This window comes from Carassius carassius, chromosome 26, assembly GCF_963082965.1.
Source record: "Carassius carassius chromosome 26, fCarCar2.1, whole genome shotgun sequence".
Classification (NCBI taxonomy): Eukaryota; Metazoa; Chordata; class Actinopteri; order Cypriniformes; family Cyprinidae; genus Carassius; species Carassius carassius.
Window position 1 is genome coordinate 24,865,227 of NC_081780.1, and position 25,072 is coordinate 24,890,298.

General features: G+C 37.2%; 2 protein-coding genes and 1 long non-coding RNA gene across 3 annotated transcripts in view; 1 reads left to right on the top strand and 2 right to left on the bottom strand.

Moving 5' to 3' along the window:
• LOC132106031 (zinc finger protein 271-like) overlaps positions 1-25,072 on the top strand; it is an 89,977-nt gene that overhangs the window by 39,244 nt on the left and 25,661 nt on the right. The window lies entirely within an intron of this gene.
• LOC132106189 (uncharacterized) overlaps positions 1-25,072 on the bottom strand; it is a 228,828-nt gene that overhangs the window by 24,301 nt on the left and 179,455 nt on the right. The window lies entirely within an intron of this gene.
• Positions 18,228-20,362, bottom strand: LOC132106098 (uncharacterized). The gene is made up of 7 exons (XM_059511727.1): positions 20,218-20,362; positions 19,940-20,081; positions 19,674-19,802; positions 19,407-19,587; positions 19,112-19,188; positions 18,668-18,854; positions 18,228-18,498 (listed from the first exon to the last, which is right to left on the bottom strand). Exons 1-7 carry the CDS (start codon positions 20,313-20,315, stop codon positions 18,236-18,238), a joined length of 1,077 nt encoding a protein of 358 aa, XP_059367710.1. The 5' UTR covers positions 20,316-20,362; the 3' UTR covers positions 18,228-18,235.

Genomic DNA, 25,072 nt, shown 5'->3' on the forward strand with positions numbered 1-25,072 from the left:
TTTCAGAAACTGCATTTGAATATTACCAGTATTGAATTTAATGGATTTCAAGTCCTTTAAACATGACTATCTAAAACGGTTTAATTTTAATAAACCTACACATTCAAAACATCATTATTACTCTGACATTTTTTTATATAAATATTAAGTGTAGGTGAAATGGTAAGTACTAGGGATGCACCGACATGAAAATTCTTGGCCGAAACCGAAAAAGAGAAAACCAAGGCCGAAAACCGAAACCGAAACACCGAAAGAAATTATGCCAATTATTAGTACCATTGCATTTATTGCTATGACTGTGTACTAACTTTACTAAAATGAAGACATTGCAATTGCATAAATTAATATTAAAGTTTCAAAGATTATTACAATTACATAAATTATAAAAAACATAAAAATACATAATTACAAATTATGCAAATATTTATTAAGCACATTGTAACAATGCACAGTATAAAATAAAATTCAAACTAAAATTTAATCCCACTCATGTTTATAATAAATAATAATGTACAGGCCTACTGGCCTGCAGAAAGGTTTTAAAATTAACTGTTCTCTCATAAAAACAAAATTCATTTAGGTGAAGTGCATTTGAAATTGTTCTCTGTAGGACTAGAAAGTGCATTACTTTCTCCAGTAGGCAAGACTGTTATCACTTCTGGGGATGGGGACTTCAGACAGATAACCATCTAGCTGTTGAGCAGTTGAGCTTGTCATCTACCTGACATTTGAGAAATATTTGAGAGAGTGTATTTAAATAGGGCCAGGGCATAAATAAACATTTTTATCAAATTAAAGCAGAAATCTAGCAGAAATATGGCTACAATCTGATATTATGTATGTATATATATGTGTGTGTGTGTGTGTGTGTGTGTATATATATATATATATATATATATATATATATATATATATATATGTCACGTATATAGTAGCCTAAGAACAAAATAGCCAACGTATTATTATTATTTGAGGCACTTTCTGGCAGAATTCCACTGAACATGCCCCTCATCTGGTGCAGAAACGAGTCTTTTTTTCTGCGCTCTGATCTCAGTCTCCTGCGCTTGGCTCTTCTCCGTCTCCACGCGGGTTCTCCGCATCCAGCGCGGCCTGGATCATTTCTCGTGCGCGCTGCCTTATTTCTGCATCAAAGTAATGGTCTTTATAACGCGGATCAAGCACATTCGTGATGAAGTGCAGAGGACCCGGTAGTTGGTGAGAGGATTTTGTGATATTACATGTGGAACAGTCCTGGATGTATGCTATTGTGTCTGCCTGCCTGCAAGGTGGTCCCACCAGAAGCGATTAGTGAGTAGCTGTACAGTAGCAGCGATACCTAGATGACCAGCACTGGGAGTCGAATGAACCCACTGAATCACTTTGATGTAGTGTCTGTGGCATGTAAGTGAGGTTAGGTGGAGTTTTAGCTGGTGATGGTTCGGTGGCTTGGGCCTCTGTAATCTCAGTCATGATATCCCATTGTATGGGAGTGAGAACCAGGGTGGAAGGTATGATGGATTCACAGAAGGGTGGTTGCAAGGATGACTCAGAGTCTTGACAGGGCATCCGCCTTTGTGTTCTGTGTGCCTGGGTGATATGACACAGTGAAATCAAATATCACAGTGAAATCAAAGAAGCCCGAATTATCAATGATTTGGAGGTGCATCGGCCGTTAGATCATTTTAAAATGTCAAATAGCCTTCAATTTACAGATTATAACTACATCTTTCACGGTTGTAGACTTGTGAAGATTACTCTTTAATGGGGATCCCATACTTTAGCCGAAAATAAATGTGCTGTATTATTATTCATATTCAGGTGTTTGTGTGAAAATGATTAATGAGCATACACTGACAGGGAGGCGCCTTCTCAATCACTTGATTTTTTTTCCTGAAAAAGAAATAACTTAAAATTAGGGTGCCTCACATACATGAGAAATATATCTTCAGAAAGCTTGAAATGTAAGCATTATGTAATCTGTGAAGGTTGCATTTCTCTTTAAAGGCGCGTACATTATACTATGGAGATGAGAGTCAGAACTGTGAATTTCATCTTGCAACCGACAAGAAAACATTTATTTATTAATAAATAATTAAAATGTCTCCTTTTTCACAATTACAAGGCTACTTCTACCTGTGCTTTGTGGCAAACTTAATGCATGTGCTTGAGCATGGATTATATTAAAGGAGCATTTCACCCGTGGGAACATTGATCTTCATTGAAAGTGGGTCATATATGTAGTCGAAATCTATTAAAACTTTCGAATTTGGTGCCTGAGTTATTACAGAAAGTAACTTTAGGGCTCATTTGTATGGAAAACCACAACTCCCACAATGCAACACATTTGCACAGCTCCACAAGCCACTCCCACTAATCCAGAACACCGCTGTTAGGCGATATTGTCTACAAGACATTGAGGACACAGTTAGCGATGTATGGTATTTACGTGCCACAGTAGTAAATAATGCCACAGTAAGCTTTTTGTGCATTAAAAAAGGTACTGCACAAACAGTTTACAGTTGACGTTACGTAACTTATTAACTGGGAATCATTTCGTGATAATAATGCTTGAAGAAATTGTATACATTTCACAAAATGAATAATAAATTAAATTGAAACACTTATTTTACAGTTAGACGTCCATTTGTCCCTGCAGGCCTCGGCTGGCGTTTCCAGTTTACCTTCGGAATTCTGAAATATGTCTCCAGGACGCCTCTGTCCATATGCGGGGCGAAACTAGGATGGTTCACAACGCAAACATCTGTGTCCTTGTCTGCCTCAGACATTTCGAGGAGAAATTGGCATCTTTCAAATTCTTGCAGCAGACGGACTCGAGCTCTGTGTCCGTAGGCGCACAACGAGAGCACAGGCACCACCAGTCCGCACCAGCTCGAGCATGCCCGGGCTCCTCGGACGCGACAGGCAGGTCTCCGGCCTCGGCTGCAGCCGCCGCCTCCTGTTCCTCCATCAACCTCAGCTGCTCTGCGCTATATTGTGGCTCGTATAGATAGCCACGAACATCTGTTTCGAGCAACAGACTTTGAAAATCCTCTTCTTCCATATCGTGAGTTGTTCCTCCAGCCATTCTCGTAAATCTGACTCCATAAGCGCTTGTTAGCTTAGCTACATAGCTTCCAAACAAGATGGCGGATTTTCATTTTCGTTTCTGTAAGTTTAGTCCCACCCACTGATCTGTAATAGGCCTGTAGGGTGAGTGGGTCCCACCCCCTGGAATAATAATAAGCTAGTGTCTGTAGTCTCTACACTTTTCAATGAATTTTGACTTCCTGCTTATTATGACGCAAAATGACGATTTTTACGTCATAATAAGCAGGAAGTAAAACAATTAAATCCTTATTTCTCCCATCTCAGGGAAAAACAAAGGAAAAATCCATGATCATTATAATATATGACTGGGTTTCTAACAATACAAAGCTAAATGGAAATGGGTGAAGTGATCCTTTAAGGCTCATTATGGATTATAGAAGGTGCGATATATTGAATAATGACTTAAATTAATGACTAGGCTACTAGTAACTAGGGAAATCTTACGTGGGGAGGCAGACCTATTAAATACCCTCTAGACATCTCTGTTAAAGTTTTTATAGCATTTTATACACGTTTGCATAAATTCTGTGAAGATTTCTGTTAATCCGACCCCAGGTTTTGACTGCAAATGTCACATCAGTAACGAAATTGCCCAGTAAAGAAACTAAATATAATTAAGCTTACAAGATGTCTTGGGACAGATTCTTATTACTGCAATATATTTTTACATTTGTGTTGCCAAAACGACTGCAGCGTTGCCGCGAATAATTAAAACAGTGCAAAACTGAAAATAGTAGCTACAAAGCAACAAATACAACAAATTAAGAACAAATGTTTTTTTCTCTTTGGCAGATGCGCGTCTCTTTCGTTAGTTTCTTCCCCTCTCTCTCTCTCTCTCTCTCTCTCTCTCTCTCGGAGGCACCTCGACTCTCCTGAGAAAAAAAACATATTATATTGTAATGTATCTAATAATCTGTATGCAGCTGCAAAAATGACAAAAGCCAAACTAAACAAGGCATTTGTCCTACTTTGACTAAACCTGCTCTGAAAGTTTGTAACCCTCATAAGACACTGTCCATATAAAGAGCAAGAGATTCACACCTTTATTTAAACCCCCACGAGCTATACAGAACAAACCCCAACCCCTTCCAGCTGAACTGAATTCGGTCTGTTTTTTGGCTGCGAGGAATGGTGTGTTGTCATTTGATTTTACAAAATCTGTTTGGGCAAACATTTAGCAAGGCAGGAAAACATTCAGTCTAGCTGCATGAATATGTATTTCATTGTAAGTTAATGCTGTTAATGGTTGAATAATATTTTTAATATTGTTTAAAAAAATGCTTTATTGACTAACGTTTCATAGACCTTCAGTTGTTATGCTTTAAAAATTTACTCAGGCTGATGGCATTTTTTGTATGACATTATTTATTTATTTATTTTAGATTAATTGTAGCCTACATCAATGGGTGGAGCAAAACAAATATTACCATTTCTGATCAATTTTTAACTGCAGGCCGATATAGGCCTACATTATTTTACATTACAAATATTTGAATTGTCCCTTATTCCGTCCCTTATTTTCTTCAAGAATAAACACTATTTCTATTAAGAATTAAAGAGAAAGAATTCAATTCAAGTTTATTTGTACAGCACTTTTTACAATACAAATCGTTACAAAGCAACTTTACAGAAAATTATGTTTCTACAATATTTAGTAATAGCTTATAAGTGGTGACTATCAGTTTGTGCACGTATGACCGGATTTGTAGAAAAATTATTACAAGACGTAGGCAGCAAGATGATGAACATTATTAATATTATTAATAATTAATAATTATTATATGATGCAGTCACACTTGTAGCAATATTTTTTGGTTCTGTTTGTTGATTCAGGGTTAGCATCATCTGGGGTCCTCTGAGGGGTCAGCATCATCTCTTCTCAGGTGTTCTGGATCCAGACTGGAGCTTGTGTAAATACTAGTTACCCGTGGCAAAACATAGAAACAAATAGAGACATCATTAGCATAGCTGCTGTTCCAACAAAGTAAAATTAATTAGTTTAACCCAAGCTTAAGAATAAGAATGCACATTTGAATCAGATACAACTACACTCACAATTTAAGATACATTATTCAAATGCTTGGCGAAAGAGATGCGTTTTTAATCTAGATTTAAACAGAGAGAGTGTGTCTGAACCCCGAACATTATCAGGAAGGCTATTCCAGAGTTTGGGAGCCAAATGTGAAAAAGAATCACAATTAGCCCTTATATTTCATTTCCGAAGTTAATTGGCAACCCTAAAGATAATGTTATTATCTTTTGATTCCCCTGACAGTGGCACCTTCCTCAAAAACATTTTTTAAATAAAACCTGTTTTAAGAGATATGCGAGTGAATAATAGATTTAATGATTACAGCTGGTTATCATACTGTAAAAAATGATATGATGATAAGTCATGATGACGTATTTTTAAGTTAGTTTACTTTAATTCATAGAAATAATTTAAGCAATTTAAGGCTTTTTTATATTAGATTTAACTTGAATCTCAATACTATTTAAAATCTCAAGAGTTTAAAATCTCAAGGAGTTTATAAGTTGAAATGGGTGAAATTGTCACAGTGCATGTTAAATAGCCTAAATGAACTTGTATCTTGTATAGTATCCAAAGACCTTGATTACGTGTTACCATATAATAAGAATTTTTTTTATTAACAATTCCTATATAAACTGGGACAGCAACCTTCATATCAAACATTTTTAAATTGTCCACAGCTGAGCAACACGTGAGGCAGGTTAAAAGATGAAAGTGTAAAAGATGAAAGTTGTGCCTCCACGAAGGTGAAATGTGAGCTCTGTGCAAAATTTTCAACTGCATTGCTTTTATTTTGTTACATATGCTTAAGGTCCCTGCATTCTTCCATGCTTCCTCCCATTGATCGTCTGTGATTTGTATATCAAGTGTCCTTTCCCATGTCTTCTTCAATAAGCTCTTATTTGAAGATCCACAGCCCTTGAGAACCTTATAAAAAGAACTTGTAGAACTGTTCATTTGTGAAAAAAGCTCTCTCCACAGCCGAAATGTCCCGATTTGTGAGCAAAGTAGTGTCCTTTTTTACAAAGTCTCTCAATTGTAAATAACGAAAAAAGTCCTGTTGTGGAATGCTGTACTTGGCGGTTAATTGGTCAAATGACATTAAAGTACCCCCCTCGAATAGATCATGTAAAGTATTGAGACCTTTATGTGCCCAAACTTGAAAATGTTGGTCTACAGTCCCCGGCAGGAAGTCATAGTTATCACAAATAGGAGTAAAAGTTGAGGTAAGTTGGGGTCGACCCTCCAAATGCCTGATAAATTTCCATGCCTTGACAGCATTAATTGTGATGGGGTTACTACAAGCGACTTTCAAGGACTTAAACTTTTTAAGAAAAAGCAGATTTATTAAAAGAATTTTACTGAGTGAACTTTCAATATCAAACCACACTGTTTTGAGCCCTCTATGTACCAAGTCGGAAATATAACGCAAGTGAACACTTAACTTATATCTCTGTATATCTGGAAGGTCAAGACCTCTCGCTAAAGATGGAAGCATTAAAGTTGGAAGTTTTATACATGCTTTTTTTAGCCCATATAAAGGAACTAAACCAACCATTCAATTTCTTAATAGTGTTACGACGTCCAATGTTAAGTTTACACAGTCTGTGATGATTTTGCAATGTCATTGGCTGGTGTTGGTCCATTGTGTTTTTAAAAACCAAAAAGCCACTTCACCCATTTACCAAGAAATTTTGGAGCAATTCATGCTTCCTTCTGCTGACCTTCTTCGAATTATCACGCTCGGGCTCGGACCGCAGCAAACCAGCACAGTGTAAAAGCCCTCTTAAAAGAAAATAAAACTTAAACTACTTAAGTCTCTTTGTGCATTGAATTTAATTAATACACGAGTTTCACAATTTGAGTTGAAATTACTGAAAAAAATGAACTTTTCCACAACATTCAAATTTATTGAGATGCACCTGTATACCAGTGTAAGAAGTTTGCTCATGGCACTACAGTTGCACTCTTGCATCGACTTTGAAAACAGGCAGTGATCTGGTGTCTAGCCAAACATCTTTTTTAGGTTTTGTGCCCAGTGACCCATTTTTGTGTTGTTTTTAAGGTGTGAGTTTGGATTATTGTAAGTTGGAAGATCTAAACATGGCCCATCATAAAAATTTTAACAGAGTCATTCATTTTTTTATTTTTTATTTCATTTGTCTAAACAAGACATCCAGGACCTCCAGCAGAAATATAGGCACATGACATTAAAAATACAGCACCCTTCACCCTGAACTGCTCAAAATTGTGAATATGAATAGGAATATACTTGAATAATAGACTCTAAATAATTACTAGGGGTGCCAATAAGTGTGTCCAACTTGTATTTGAGTCAAGTCAAGTCACCTTAATTTATATAGTGCTTTAAACAAAATGCATTGCATCAAAGCAACTGAACAACATTCATTAGGAAAACAGTGTGTCAATAATGCAAAATGACAGTTAAAGGCAGTTCATCATTGAATTCAATGATGTCATCTGTGTTCAGTTTAAATAGTGTGCATTTATTTATTTGCAATCAAGTCAATGATATCGCTGTAGATGGACCCCAACTAAGCAAGCCAGAGGCGACAGCGGCAAGGAACCGAAACTCCTTGGGAGAAACCAGGCTCAGTTGGGGGGCCAGTTCTCCTCTGACCAGACGAAACAAGCAGTTCAATTCCAGGCTGCAGCAAAGTCAGATTGTGCAGAAGAGTCATCTTGTGGTCTTGTCCTGGTGGTCGTCTAAGACAAGGTCTTTACAGGGGATCTGTATCTGGGGCTCTAGTTTTCCTGGTCTCCGCTGTCTTTCAGGGATGTACAGGTCCTTTCTAGGTGCCGATCCACCATCAGGTCTGGATACATATTGGATCCGGGTGACTGCAGTGACCCTCTGATCTGGATACAGACTGGATCTGGTGGCTACAGTGACCTCGGAATAAGAGAAAAACAGACTAATATTAGCGTAGATGCCATTCTTCTAATGATGTAGCAAGTACATCGGGTGTTATGGGAAGTGTTTCTGGTTCCAGTTTACCTAATTAATGCAGCCTAAAAATCCTTTAACGGATTTGGAGATTAAAAAAATATTAGTATGTTATGTGTAAGCCAGGTTAAAGAGATGGGTCTTTAATCTAGATTTAAACTGCAAGAATGTGTCTGCCTCCCGAACAATGTTAGGTAGGTTATTCCAGAGTTTAGGTGTCAAATAGAAACATATGCCGATGGCCAAGGCTGATCCTAGGGAATAGTGTTAATTTCGTCACCTATTTTTAATTTAGTCTTAGTCTTGTGCCAAATGTCCTTGTTAGTTTTAGTCATATTTAGTCATTCACATATCTTTTTTTGTTAGTCAAGTTTTAGTCGACTAAAAGTCTTGTCATTTTAGTCTAGTTATAGTCAAAAGAAAAATCAAGGTATCTTAGTCAAGTTTTAGTCGACTAAAAGTCTTTTAATTTTAGTCTAGTTTTAGTCTAAAAGAACAATATATTTTAGTCTAGTTTTAGTAAGAAAAAAATTTAGTCTTTTTTTTTAAATAACACATTATTACTAAGATTATTACTTATAAACATTTCAGCAAAAAAAGTTTCAAACATTGGTTAAATGTCATAATTACCTGTGTCAATAACGTGTCTGGTTTTCAATTTCTGATTTAGGAGAAACATTCACAAATGATTAACCTGTTCTGAAGAGTATTTTATTTTAACCAACACAATTCAAAAGCTGGGGCCCAACAGACTCCGACTGACAACTTAAGTTGCAAAGGTTTTTAAAACTGTTTTGGTTGCCTTGTGTCTCATGTTTCTGTTCAAATCAGAAATAAAATAAATATACTCAGAAAAACTGAAAAGAATAGGCCTACTTTACTGTGGGCCTAAAATACAACCTATTTACAGTCTAGGTTGATCTTGGGAAATAACAAATAAGATTTAACAAGGCTTTTTAACTAGGCTCAACAATTAACAGTTCTGTTGTTACTACTGCTGCTGATACTAAAGCTTACTACAGCTGCTGAAACTTCCACTTTAGGAATGAATTAAACAATCAAGTTCAAAGGCAAGATTTGCAACAGAAAGCAAAATCCAAACCATTGAGGGTTATTCAAAGTAACAAAAAAAAAAAAAAACCTAACCAAACTTTAACCAGAGCAGTATTGCAGTTATCACTCTAAACTTTAAGTTTTAGAAAAGCACTTCTTTCTAATGTAATTCTTGCTCTGTTGCGGCGGCCACTTGAAAGGTCTCCAGTTAAACTAAAGACCGCTCTGCAAACGCTTCGGAAGCTGGCATTGCCAGAAGGTCTAATGCCAGGGGTTTCAGCAGTGGATACATGGTGGAGCTTTGAGAAGACCAGAAATCCATGCCGGATTCTTCTGGGTTTGCATGGGACAGGGATTCTTTGAATTTTTGGACCTCTTGTCTGATGGAGGCCTTGGAGGTCTTTGGCTTTGATGATGGCCGATGGGCACTAAAAAACCTGAATCTAGGCCACTTTTGCAGAGGAACCTCTGAGACCTCTGCATTTCCAATGTCCTCATCATCTGCCACCTCTTCCTGGTATGGTACACTGCGAGTGATGTACTCTTCAGCTTTACTAGGGAAATTCTGTATGTCGTCATTATCATTGTCAATCAGAGTCTCTGCTGACACACAAGCGTCAACAAAACAAGCAGCTGCAGCAAGAGGAGATAAGTTGCTTGCCGACACATCCAGAAAACAGCTGAAGCGTAAATCCATGTTTGCAGACATCTTCTGTGCCAGTGTAGCTACATCCCTGTAGCTCCTGGCATGAGCAAGGGAGAAGTCTGAAAGGTGGCTCCTCAAATCCAGTATTGCAGGGACAACCAGGGAGAAACAACACGTGTCACTTTCAAGCACCTTTGTGTGTTCTGCAAATGGAAGGAGCAAATCTTTGAGGATTGCCATCTTCTGCCATTCACTGGGCAGCAGGCAGTCCCAGCCCATAGTGTCAGCCACCGATGTCACGTGGTCCTTTACTTCGAATAAACGAGACAACATTAAAAAGGAACTGGACCATCTGGTTTCACAGTCTTTGATGAGAATGAGTCCACATTGTTCCAGCAACCGTTCTGTGGCAACGGATGATTTGCGAAACTGTCTCACCAGATGCCGGACCTTGTCCAGTAGACGTTTGATTGCTTGTTCCTTTTTGACCATGTTGACGACAAGCTGAAGGGTATGGACCACACATGGGGTCCTCTCCAATGTTCCATATCTGATAGAAAGGTTAACACAAAACAACAATTATTTTCATTAAATCCTACAATAACTATTAATCTATACAATAGCACTTTATCACTAAGTAAAATTAATTAAACGTATTTATTTCAGATTCTTTTTAGATTCAATATCAAATAGTCAAGTCATCTTCATTTATATAGCTCTTTTAACAATGTAGATTGTTTCAAAGCAGCTTTACAGAGATAAAGCAGCTTTACAGAGATACATATAATAAATATAATAACAAACACCATTCACAGACTGACCTTTCGTCTGCTTCTTCCTCTTCATCACTATCCTTGGAATCGTTCTCATCAGAACTGGTGTCCTCTTCTTCGTGGCGAAATGCAGAAACCATGTTGCTTCCATTATCAGTTATTATCATGATAATTTTTTTCCCTTGGGATCCCCCATTCTTCTATGCATTCCTCCACAAGAGTGACAATAGAATTAGCAGTGTGTGGGTGAACCATTTGCTTTAGGTTTAGTAGTATGTGTTCAGCTTTACTGTCCTGAACATTGAAATAGCAAGCACTGACAGCCAGGAAAGAGGCTGTGAGCCCCTTTTTAGTCCATATACCAATGCCAAGAGTTACTTTGCGGGCCATAGCCAGTCTGTTTTTGAATTTTACCTTTTCAGCTAGGTACATTTGGTCCACTAGATTTGTAATTTTGGTCTTTTTTGGCACAGTCGGTCTTTTATCCATTTTCTCCATCATGTTGTCCAAGCTACCCATTTGGCTATAGCCTCCTCTTTAATGCATTGTTCCTGGGAGTCTGGCTTGTACTTGATGTGAGAAAAGAATGCACCTGACATAGATGGCCTCTCCTCTTTCCCGGCTGGTTGCTTGACCACATCTGGAATCTATTGTAAAAATAAATACAATGAAGCCTCATTAAATGCAATATTATCAGGAACACAAGTGTTATAATGGAAATAAATAACTTAATGAAAAGCCTAAGATCAAAACTGTAGGTGTATGTATAATATATATATATATATATATATATATATACTGAATGCAAGTTAATGCATGGTATTGCACACACACACCATTATTGATGATATTTGGAGCAATATTACATGTAATTGTTAAACTTGATTCCCTTACATATACATTTGCTTTTAAGCCTAATTACATTCATTTTGATTATGATGTGATTGTGACAGGGGCGTGGGAAGAGGTTTCAGGTTGGGGGTGCTGAGTTTTTTGTCACCACTTTTGAATAAGAAACAATATCAAGTCTATAAAACTTGTAAAAACTCCGCGAATCACAAAAGTATCAGTGAGAACACTTGTTTAAACAGTGCATACACTCGAGCTTGACTGCACATCACATTTTTTACTTTATTGATACTGCTTTTAATCGTAATGCAACGGACCGGTCATCGGGACATAAGCTGTCAGAGCCTGTGCAGCGACAGGAAATATAATTTAACACAAAAAGCCTGCCTAGACGGTGGACTTGCGCCCAGGATTTTTTTTTTTTTTTTGAGCGCCGTGTGGACGAATTCTTTCTAACGTTACGCACACACACTATTTTATTTCTTGATAACAGACCGCTGCTAACTATAACACACCGTTGCCATGAAAAACAGAGCGTTGCCATGAACACACAGGATTCTAACCGTAGAGACGGAGCGCACTATTTTCTTTAGCAAAGCAATACAATCGTTTTTAAATCAATAAACTCCTTTTTAAATCATCATTTTGTATCTAATTATTGATTTATTTGGTAGGTAGCCATGTAATAAGGGGATCCGCTTCGCGTCGGGGTCCTAATCAGCCAGCCTGTTGGGGTTGTATTAGCTATAACAACCGCCTCGCTCTAACGTTACGTTACATATCCCTTACATAATTTAACATAAAAATTAAACTTTTTAAATAGCCAACTCAAAGTGTTTATTACAAATAAATGTTAATGAACAAACATGCATTTACAGCACCCCCACTTTCCGCGCCCGTGATGTGAAGACCCACACATGCATGTGGCAAAAGCTAGTTAGCATAAAATAAACCTGCTTAATGTGCCCAAACACCATAACGTTTGCTAACTGGTTGATTTACAGCGTAGATCCCTAAAATCAACATTAACTTATGAGACAATAATTTACGTTAACTTACCTGAATGTGTGGGTGGTTAGCCTTTAGATGTCGTTTAAGGTTGGTGGTGTTTTTCCCCGAAATTCTTTGTCCGCAGTGTTTCCCGTCAGTTATGATGACACATTCTGACTTTTTGTCAGTATCATTGTACTTAAAATGCGACCAAATATCGAGCCTCTTCCTTCGACCTAGCATGTCGTCGTCGCTCGCTCATCACTCGTGTTCGCTTTGGGTGTTGTGCGTTCAGCAGTTTTGTGTTGCAGCCACAGGCTGGCAGCAACAGGAGTATGAGACCTGTAACTTGAGCAACAGCGGGAAGCCGCAAACTCGTTCTGAATTTTTAAAGGCGTAACAGTTGATGAAAAAGCAGAGACGATTGTAGACGAAAATGAAGAGAGATTTTACCTTAGTTTTTATTTTATCCATCCATCCATCTTCTTCCGCTTATCCGGGGCCGGGTCGCGGGGGCAGCAGTCTAAGCAGAGAACCCCAGACTTCCCTCTCCCTAGACACTTCCTCCAGCTCTTCTGGGGGGACACCGAGGCGTTCCCAGGCCAGCCGGGAGACATAGTCTCTCCAGCGTGTCCTAGGTCTTCCCCGGGGTCTCCTCCCAGTGGGACGCGCCCGGAACACCTTCCCGGGAAGGCGTCCAGGAGGCATCCGGAACAGATGCCCGAGCCACCTCAGCTGACCCCTCTCGGTGTGGAGGAGCAGCGGCTCTACTCTGAGCTCCTCCCGGGTGACTGAGCTTCTCACCCTATCTCTAAGGGATCGCCCAGCCACCCTGCGGAGAAAGCTCATTTCGGCCGCCTGTATCCGGGATCTTGTCCTTTCGGTCATGACCCAAAGCTCATGACCATAGGTGAGAGTAGGAACGTAGATTGACTGGTAAATCGAGAGCTTCGCCTTGCGGCTCAGCTCTTTCTTCACCACGACAGACCGGTACATCGACCGCATTACTGCAGAAGCTGCACCGATCCGTCTGTCAATCTCCCGTTCCATCCTTCCCTCACTCGTGAACAAGACCCCAAGATACTTAAACTCCTCCACTTGAGGCAGGAACTCTCCACCAACCTGGAGTGGGCAAGCCACCCTTTTCCGACTGAAAAACCTTTTCCGAGTTTTTATTTTATGCAAAACATTTTCGTCTCGTCTTTTTTCGTCAACAATAATGCATGTTAATTTAGTCTTAGTCAGCGTTTTTGGACAGTGGTGCAGTCTTGTCATCGTCTTGTCTTAGTCATGAAAAAAAAGGTTGTTGACGAACATATTTCGTTTCGTCTCGTCTGACGAAATTAACACTACTTGGGAAGCCATCCAAATAGGCAGGAGACGGGAACCACGCTAAGCTTGTGCCAGGCTTCGGCCTTGACTTTCCAGTCATCAGTATACTCTGATTTGAACTGGTCTCATAAACTCACTTCAGCAGGGATTAACTGGAGCCTTAAAGTATATCAGGACTCTTTTTCAAACAGGCGAGACATGCAAGTATCAAACTTAGTCTTAAGTGATACATTAAGTATCATGTTCACCTTTTACAAAGGTGTGTTTGAACTAAGAATGATGTTTCCTTCAGGCTGCACATCTGCTGAATATCAAATCTCTTTACTGCTTAAGCTTTAAACCTTTTTCCTATGCCCACTCTATGTGTGTGTGTGTGTGTGTGTGTGTGTGTGTATGTTACACTAGTTTAAGTGTTTATGTAATTAATAAAGTCTTATTTGTATCACACTTGAGGTTGTTCATTGTTTGCTCATAACTGGAGTCCCTAATCATGCAGATTTTTGCTACATGCTCTGAGTAATATTGTATAGTAAGAAAGTTATTTTCCTTAACCAGGAAGTTAAAGTTCTTAGAATTGACAGATATTTGACACTGAGAGGTCAAGTAAATACTTACAGTGGATCAGTGGATCAAAATATTTATAATTACTCATAACTAGTTATGATTGATTATTCATATTTCCCCTTTGAGCTGATTTGCTTCATTCCCCCCATTTTAAATTCTTAATCTACATTGGACGTTTAGATTTCTTTTTATATAAATAAAAGATCAAAAGGATTAACAATGCAGATTAATTTTCACAGTCTCCTTTGATCATATTTAGAAAGGTTGCCGATACTTTTGGCCATGACTGTATGCGTCGAGCCGAACCCAGTGTGCCTGTATTTTATCTATTTCTGTTTTATCACATGATAGAAAGTCTAAGGCCTTCTCAAGCCGTATGACTGACCCATCTAATCTGCGGCCTATTATGCATCAAACTAAGATTGCTGTAAAGACACAAAGCACTGCCATCAAGTTAGCATTTTTAAAAATTTCTCTCACTAAAAAATAAATCATTTCTGATCAATTACTTAATGACCACAAACAACCTGGATTTTACATTTCTAAATGAAACATGGCTAGAAGACAGCTGCAGTGCAACAATCCTCAATGAAGAAGCCCCTCCTAACTTTACTTTCATGAGTGTCTGCAGGACTGTTAGGAGAGGTGGAGGTGTAGCTGATCTATTTCAATATGTCTATAAATGCAAGCAAGTGTAATTTGGTCAGTACTTGTCTTTTGAATATCTAGGGATTTTGCTGAAGGGTGTTACATGCATTCTGTGTATTATTATTAACAGGCCTCCAAAATACTCTCCAGCATTTGTTGAAGAGTTCACAGAAATGTTATCAATGATTTCCTCAGAGTTTGACTGTTTTGCTATTGCTACCAACATTCTAATCATGCTAGAAGCATGCTAGCAACATGCTAGTCGCATGCTAATCATGCTAGAAACATGCTAGCAACATGCAAATCATGCTAGCAAAATGCTAGTCGCATGCTAGTCGTGCTAGAAACATGCAAATCATGCTAACAACAATAATTATGTTAGCGACATGCTAGCAACATGCTAATCATGCTAGAAACATGCTAGTCACATGCTAATCATGCTAGAAACATGCTAATCATGCTAGCAACTTGTTAGTCGCATACTAATCATGCTAGAAACATGCTAGAGACATGCTAGTAACTTCCTAATCATGCTAGTGACATGGCTAGTCACTTGCTAATTATGTTAGCGACATGCTAGATACCTTGCTAATCATGCTAAGTACATGCTAGTCACTTGCTAATCATGCTAGCAACATGCTAGCAACTTTGCTAATCATGCTAATGACATGGTAGTCACTTGCTTGTTATGCTAGCAATATGTTAATCACTGCCTTTTTTAATTTTCTTAAAATTTTAATTCTTTTTAAACTTTTCACATTTTCAAACTTTTCAAACTTTGTAAACTTTTCAAACTTTTCAAACTTTCTGGTCAGGCTTTCTCAAGCCAACTTAAAGTTTGTCTTGACAAACTTTTTTATCTAGTTATTATTATTATTAATGTTGAAAAGAGCTGATAATATTTTTTGGGTTTTTTAGGGTGAATAAATTGAAAGAACAGCATTGTTTTTACATTTGTTAGCCTACAGTTATTTATTTGTTACATTTATATTATTTACATCAAGCTTTTGAATGGTATAGTATTGTATATTGTTATTGAAACTTCATAATGTTTCACTTGATTATATAGTCAGGAATTATAGTTTGCAAAAAGTCTTTGGAAAAAGTCTAACTAGTAAAATGTTTACACTATATGTGAAAACTAGTACAAGTATATAAATAAATAAAAAGAGACTTACTCATGTTTATGATCTCTGCTGAATAAAGTGCTTCATTATTTTTTTTCTGAGGAAATCCATTTCTCAAATCCTCAACCACATGACATCTTTTTGGGGTGATTTATGTGTTATTCCTCTCATCGTGAAGCAAACAGTAAAATAAAAACTTGAAGAACAGTCTCGCTGCTTTTTCTTCTGTTATGGGCGTATTCAATCCGCGCGCTTCAGTTTGAATCTGAATAGCGCGTTCAGCGCGGGGGCATGGTCACATTTGATATAATGAAGGGAGACATGAAAAACAGACATCTGGTTATTTTCATATGGATTACTTTATCACAGAATATCTGTTTTTGGGAGCACTTGTTTATTTTAAAGTTAAGTATTCACGGAGTTACAGTTCATTTTAATGACGTGTTTGTAAATGAAGATCAGCGCAGACAAAGGCTGCAGACAGCACACCTTGTTTGTTATCTTTATTTTATAAGTGCACAAAGTTTTGCTGTTATTATGTCTGTATCCAAAAAAAAGTAGACCCTTTACAGATTCGATTGATGTATTGCTCTTATCTGTACGATTAAAACTGAAAGTGTAATTTAAGTTCTTTTCAGGGTTATCAGGAGAAAATGACTCAAAACGCGTATCCACGTTAATCGACTCCAGAGGGTTAATCGATAAAATTAATTTCTCACCCAGCCCTACTTGCTTTCATATAATTTAATTTAAAAAATGCAGCTGCATTTAAATGCAGGTGTGTAAAATATGTGCAAGATTTGCACTGCACGTGTGATGGTAGACGCGCAGCATTTATTCTTATTTGTTTTATATTCATTACAAATCTTGCTTGGTTTTATTTTGGATAATTGCATGTAAAAAATAATTTACATTGTAATGCATATGCAAAATGTGAATTAATATTCATAATCAAGTGTTTGTGCAAAAATTATTAATGCGCATTAATGACAGGGAGGCGCCGTCTCATCACTTTAAATTTTTCCTGATAATGTATTTACTTAAAATTGTGGTGTCTCACATACATGAAAAATATATCTACAGAAAGCTTGAAATGTATTTTAAACGAAAACAAGCATTGTGTAATCTGTGAATGTTGCATTTCTCTGTCGGAGAGAGCCAGCACTGTGAATTTCATCTGGCAGCCGACAAGATAACATTTGTTTATTAATAAATAATTAAAATGTCTCATTTTTCACAATTATTAGGCTACTTCTTCATGTGATTTGTGGCAAACTTAATGCATGTGCTTGAGCGCAGAATATATTAAGACTTGATTATGTGAATGTAATATAAACCTCTGATTAGTTGGATATAACAAATGAACAACTAGAACTAGAAAAATCTTACGTGGGGGCAGACCATTTTTTAGTCTATAACCAAAACAACAGTCCTATATTAACCTGGTCAGCAAGTTTGAAACCCTCATAAAACACTGTCCATATGAAAGACTAGGAGATTCACACCTTTATCTCGACCCCCACAACCCATACATAACTACCCCAAAAAAAAACAGCCCCCTCCAGTTGAACTGAACTCGGTCTGTTTTTTTGGCTGAGAGGAACGATGAGTTTTCATGTTACTGGGCTGAAACATGCCTGCACTCACAGCAACCCTACTCTTTGTATTCATCAGTTTCCCGCAGCCCATATTATAATTTTCACAAGACTGTAATGATAATAACAAATTATCAATAGATAATTAATCATTACTTTATGAAAATCATTGTTATTTGTCATCGTAGATGTTTGCGGAAGGCTTTAAGGCCAAGCGAAATCCTACGTCAGCTGCTCCCGCCTCACAGCTCGCGGGACTCCACTAGCTGACTCAGCTTCTCTGAAGAAAAACCATGTGGGCTTGTAATTGTTTGATCCTGTACATTACCTGCTTTATTTTTTTTAATTACCCAGTCCTCTACAATTCCAGGTTAAGGATTTTACAATCTCGGTCTCCCCCATAATCTTCTACATTTCTTATTAGGAGGCATTTTAGTTACACTCTTAGCAGAATCAGTATTCTAGTTTTCAAGTTTTAGATTTCAGTATTATAGTTTTTAGTTTATAGTTATCTTCATGTTTATTACCAAACTAGGCTAATCATGTAGCATTAGGAATCAACAAAATCCTTACTTGGTGTCAGCCAAGCTCGCATCTCAAGAGGTGGGTGGGCGCAGACTGGGAACAAGTCACTGTTATGGTGGTGCACATTTTGGACGTGGTTGGTGACAGACTTCCATTTTTCCACGGCTTCTTCTCCTGTCTTGGAAGAGGATGCACACCAGTAAAGGTGTTTGATGATACTTCTCCTCCAGTCCAGAACCTCTCCACAACTACACTCTTTCCCTAGTGCATCGATCTTCTTGGCGAGACCTTAAGTAGCAATTACAGAAAATAAAATGAATTAAAGTATTAAACTTTTATCAGTTCTTAAACCATAGTTCAAGTTCATTTGTGCTTGTGTCATTTGAGTCACAAGTTTTGATACTATGTTGCTGTTGTGTATATATCTGATTAATCTTAAATGCTGCCAAACAGTTACCCTTTGAGACATGCCAAGTATCGAAGTAATGCTTGATATCAGGTCGCTGCTCTCTCAGATACTTTTGTATTGAAGGATGCCGATCTGTGACGATAGCACCAACTCTTAACCCTGCTGATTCCAGGAACTGGAGGCTTCTCAAAAAACCTTTGCGTTCCATTCGTTGACTTGCACCCACTTCATTACTCTGAGAGATGAAAAAAATATCAATTTAGCAGACAAAAGACATGTTTTGAGATGTAAAAAAAAAACGACATTTAAACTTTTATCCTGACAGTTAATAGATACCATAAACCAAGACAATGAGTATGTTTACATGCACAATAATTTTAAGTTTTGATAATTATCAAAGTGTTGTGTTTTTAGACACACTCATTGCGAGAAAGCCATACACAACAATGCAATTACAGATTATTGCAGTGCCATAGTAAATTGCATTTTTACCTGGATTAACTGAATGTCCACCACCTTGTTGTCTTCCAGGTTCATCATCGTGTAGCTTCCATACTTGGCACAGTGTCCTTCAGGGGGAATCAGAGTAGAACAGAAAATAGTTTAGGACATTACTGGTTTATTGACCAAAATTGTCACATTGAACAACATTTTAATCCAGTTTATCTACAGTGTATTCCAAAATGCAAAATTCTTCAATGCTTCAGACATTTCATAATGCTTATACTGTGGTTGGAATGACAAGAGGAAACTGAATGTTGTTTTTTTTTACTCAAAATTAACAAACCTGGGGAATCAGCTCTCATGTCACCACCCAAGACAACGGCCTTTCCAGAATGCCTTGCCATCTCCAGCATTGTGTTTTGTTCAGTCCTCCAGTGCGATAAAATTGTTGGCTGGAGAAAGGTCTTCTGATGATTAAAAAATGTCCTGGGACATATACATTCCAGACAGAGTGCTGTCAGTACCTGGAAGATATCACATTACATAAGTATAAAAAATGTTTAACAATGACCAATTTATACAATTTATTTTGTTTACACAAATGACAAACCTTGTGGATCTGTATGTATGAAGCCCCACTGAAGGCTACTGCTGCCGACAAATGCAAATTCCCAGCTGGTGTACTCTGGATGTGTGGCTGGCTGTTCCACTTTGTTTTTTGGAGGCAGTGTGAACAGATCTATGCGATTTTGAAGCATAAAATGTATATGAACAATATACAAAATGCCAATAATACAATAAATAAAATTATATTTATAATTTTGTTATAATTATACAATTATATTAACAATTTGTCAATGCTACATTTATGATCACCTGTGTGATGGATACAAATGTCCCATTTACAAATTTCTCAACTGTGCAGGTATGGCAGCATGCTTGACACTTCCGAAACAGCTGTAGCAAATTCTCTTCATACACCATGTATTTCCTGGCTTTGTATAGTGGTTGGCAAACCCTGGACAATCACAACTCAGCAAATCAAATCATACTTTCTAACAAGGCATCTTGATTGATCATCTCAAACCTAACCTATATACCATGACATTTTTTAACATGTCTGAAGTTTTAGTGATAACCACATTTAGACTTACTTTTCAATGCTCTCTTGAGTGACATCAGGCTCATAGGTGACATCTGAACACTGGTTTGACGTGTATGTTGAGCTCTCATCGAACACAGTGTCTTCCATGCGTGGCCTTTTAATTGGTGTTGAAGTGAGACACGGAGCTCCAATACCTGTACCAACACTCACACCAACAGAGTGGCCTAAAGGCTTCACCTGAACAGCTGAAAAATTCAACACACACATATGACAATCAAACACAAGAAAAAGCACAAGAAGACTATTACCAGTTAATACAATGAAGATAAACATAGCTAGTAGCCTATAACTTTACCTTTACTCCGTCTTTTCTGCTTGAGGGTTTCCGTTTGAACTGACACATTTTTCCAAAGATGGTGCATGACATTGACAGGCCACATCACTTGATACAGGCTGTATAACAGGAAATGCATTATGTTATGATATAGGTACAAGGGCAAAATAGATTGTGCAGGACTGACAACTTTTGAGTTCAAATTGGAGTGAGAATTACGATTCAATTCATAAGCCTGAGATTATGATCTTGATTCAATATTGATTCAATTGGATTATATACAATAATTTTTTTTTTGCAAGGAAAAAATATTATCTGAAATAATGTTGTAAACTATACAGGGAAACCTGTCAGTTGGTATCAAAATTGACAACTTGTATATATGTCGATTTTTTAAATAATTGACCAATTGCATGAGACATGGTTCATTTCAATAAGTTGTTCTATATCTTTCAACATAAGTTACCCTTTGTAAAGTGTTAGAGATGACCGTTATGTCGAATCTGTCTTGATTTAAGTGGTGATGTTGGTTTTTGGCGAGCACGCGCCAATTCACGCGCAATAACCATATATTTAGTTTATTAAGCATAATATGACAAAGTTATGTTGGCAGCCCTGTATGATGTTCAACGTCTCAAGAGCTTGGTTGTAGCTAGTTCAACTCACCGTCAAACTTTGTGAGGTACCAACGGTGTACACTTACGGGACAGCGTTATCTGTTAATGACAGATATCTCACAAACCCCATTTCGTGTTTTGTCCAATTTTTGAAGCATTCACGCGTGAAGTGCTTCGAGCACATCCGTGACCACTCTGTTATCCCTCCTTCCTCGAAATGTAAAAAATCGAGCCATCTGGACCGTAACGAGGGAATTTTAGGGAAAGGGAAAAGTGTTCCGTGAGTTCCACAACCTAAAATGCACCTCCTCGCCATCTCTCCTTTCACGCGCTGTCAATGCTTGCAAACACACAGGCAGCCTGTCTACTGTCAGTTGGAGGGGCGTGGTTACGGATTAAGCAGACACCAAATTCCTCAAGCCTACGTCATCAGTGAAGGTCCTCCAATGCAGAGGGGAGGGGCATTTTCAGATTTTGATTAAAGATTATGAAGCCAAAATATTTTTGTGTGTGGATTGACTCGCATGGATGAATTGTTCAGCACAAAACGATCAATTTAGGCGAACAAAGTAAATATAGTCAATTTTGATTTCATGTGGACTTTAAGATGCAGGCTTGCATGACCTGATGCGCAACATTTCAGAAAATGTGCATTCACAAATGTAGCCTATTTTGATCCAAATATGGAAAGCACTTTTAAATTTAATAATATGAGGTTCTCTCAGGAGATGTTTTGCCACATTTCTTCGATTAAGGATCGCTATTGTATAGTGTTTCTATTTGCCTGAACTTCTTCAAGTGAGTTGCGCGACAAAAAAAAAACGAAAATCCAGCACTTCTCCATACTGATACTGTGACTATTCACAGTTTGTACATGTTCATTCGCTGGCATTTTTTGAATTTCTTTTTTTTCTCCCTTAAAAAACAAATGTGTCCATTCTGATGCGCAATTTTACCTTAAAGGCAATTTACCTAATGGCTGTTGATGACTATTTGAATTGAATTCTGCCAAAGTGCGCGCTTGTATGTGTTCGTTAAATGCTTATGCCAGTAGGTCTGCTCATGTCTGAAAATAATATATAAAGAAAAAAAAATGACATAAAACATTAGGATATAGGGTATATTTCATTAGTAGCATTTTCTTTTAATTGATGTAAAAAAAACAAAAAAACAAAACAAAACCATGGATAACCTAGATTAGTCCCAGGCTCTGTTCTGAAGTAAAATAATTATAATTACTGTTAACCAAGAGTAACAAATTTTAACGGATTAATCGGCTATTTTCATTTGCTGAATGTTTTCTTTGTTTTATTTTTTAAACACGCAAAAAAATAAATTAAGTTTGTCAGAGGAAAAAATTGGCTATAAGAAAATATTTTACAACAAATCCTCTAAATTTAACAAATGTATCAGAACAAAACAATAATTAAAAATATATAATTCTAATGAATAAATATAATTGCAGTATATGATAATATAGGCTTAGTAATAAAAAAAAAAATAATAATAATTTAAAGCTAAGCATAAGGTAAGCTTGGGCTTTCTCAATTGGGAGAAATCCAAACGTTTCCATAATCGTGATGTTGCCCATTTGAAGCTTAACTATTATTCATGAGGTAAATAGGCTGTGTGCGTTTCAGTATCGATGGAAAAAAAATCATAATTAACAATATGTCAAAGTGCTCACGCCGAATGTCTGGTGAACGACTACTGTTTCCAGTGAATATGTGCGCAAGGCATCAGGGCGATCAAACAGCTGAAACAAATAATACTTAATTTTTGGTCGCACATAAGGCATAATTCAAAAATGCAAAGTGTTGGTAGTTTGAAAAATCAAGAATAATAACAGAGTTAATACTAATTATTGCTAAATGCTGGACCGTTCCCATTTCGCTCTGCATATGGGACCTGAAGATTTTTTTAAACCAAGAATGAACCGAAATGAAAATGAAATTAAAACATTTAGCTTATATATATATACATAGGCAGGGTTCCCACGTGTCCTGGAAAACCTGGAAATCCTGGAATATTAATGACCAATTTTCCAGTCCTGGAAAACACATGGAAAATGAGAGAAAACATAGATTGTCCTGGAAAAATCTTGTTGTCCTGGAAAATTATTATTTTTACATTTTCTTGATCATTAAAGAATTGGCCGACAACTGGTTGAAACAATTAACGAAGCAGAAAACGCTTTGTTCAGGGATGCTGAGTTTTGACACGTGAGCTCACGCTGTTTAAGCTCCCTGTGATGTATGACGCTGTCTCGTGTTGCTGGTTTTCAGGTGCTAGAAATTAAGTGCTCGAATGTTTGCAGCAAATGTTCACTGGTATTGAGGTAATATTTAATTACATGTTAATATTATTGTAAAGTAATTATTTTGATACGCATGTGCAAGGGGTCTGCACGGCGAATTACAGCATGAGTGACGGTATTTGCCTGAGAAAAGGTTATCGATTTGTTAAGTCTATTTTATTTAGAATCGTTGGAACGTCTTGCATCCCCATGACAAATCAGACCCAAATTTCCCAAACCTGTTTTATGAACGATATAGGAAGTGAAAATGAAATGCTGACGCGATGCACAGCGATAATTGCATGTTCATAGTGCAGCACAGACTTGTGAACATGAGGCGGAGGCCGGTAGTATATAATAGTACTTATATAAACGTATATATAAAGTCACGTTTGCTATTGTACTATTGTCTGTTTGCTCTGTTTCACCAACCTAGTAGTTCCAAACAGACGTTTCTCTTAGCAACAAACAGTACAGTGACGTTTCTTTGCCGACTGAATCTTTGAGAAGCGATTCATGACCCATTCATGAAGACCGTCATTTTCTTCATTCTTAAATAAGCGTTTTGAATGAATCGTTTGATAGAGTGACTCCAATGATTCAATCATTAAGACTGTTATTTGCTGCCATCTGCTGGTGGTAATAGTTAAATTTTTAAAGCATCTTACCTTTCCTCTTTCTATTCTAAATTGTATTTATTTTAAAACATTAAATTTGTTGCGTTATTTATACAATTGTGATATACTGTTCGTTGATATTTTATTAAAACACTAGATTATTACTAGTGTTTTTTTTATTAAATAAGGAACATTAACACAAGGAACATCCCGAAAAATTCAGCTGTTTAAAAAAGAATGTCTCCTTCCTTTCCATGACTTGCAAGAAAATGATGGAGAGAAGTCCCCTAATGTACCCAGCTGTGTGGCACTTGAGCTCCCTTGACCCTGTGATCATGGTTGCAAACAGAGATAATTAAAGAGTAATGTTTCAAAAACTCTTGCAAGTTTTGCTCAATGCTGGTTGGTACACTGCACCTCAGTGTGATGAGGTTCTTGCACACTACAAAATGTTTTTAATACACATCTACACACACCATAAAGCAGAATTCCAAAATTTTGAAACCAAGCATTGAAACCATGCAGAAAGAGGCAGATGAAATGGCCGTCAGGGCAGAGAGAAAGCATGACTTCACCTTACTGACAAAATCAAATGCCTATCGAAAAAGTGTAAATTTGTATTTGGTGCGTTTCTGATTTTATAGTTGGGTTATAGCCATAAATTGTATGCTTTTTTTAAGAGAGGAGAGAGGAATATATAACTTTAGGCTGTGAATATGTGATCCTTATATTTTATTCCCATCATCATGAAATTTGAAAAGTCCTGGAAAATGATCTCTGAAAAAGAGTGGGAACCCTGATATTATATTTATTTACTGTTTAATAAAAATAGCATACATATGATCCTTTGTGTCTTCTTTTAATTTTTGTTTAGTAGACTGTAGCCTAAGACTATCTTACATTTTAAAAATTAACAAATTGTAAAAAAAATTGTTCTTTTTTTTTAAATGTTACAATGTTATATCATAATTTTATTGTTGTTTTACTTACTGCTATCTCATTTTATAATTACATTCATTTCGCAATCCGTCCCTTTGCGC

Excerpts from the sequence above, each read along its gene's own strand:
- LOC132106098 (XM_059511727.1), bottom strand. The coding sequence starts at position 20,315 with ATGGAAGACACTGTGTTCGATGAGAGCTCAACATACACGTCAAACCAG. Across the intron at positions 19,803-19,939 it reads CATTTGTATCCATCACACAG|ATCTGTTCACACTGCCTCCA; the intron begins GTGATCATAAAT and ends AAAATCGCATAG. Across the intron at positions 18,855-19,111 it reads TGGACATTCAGTTAATCCAG|AGTAATGAAGTGGGTGCAAG; the intron begins GTAAAAATGCAA and ends TTCATCTCTCAG.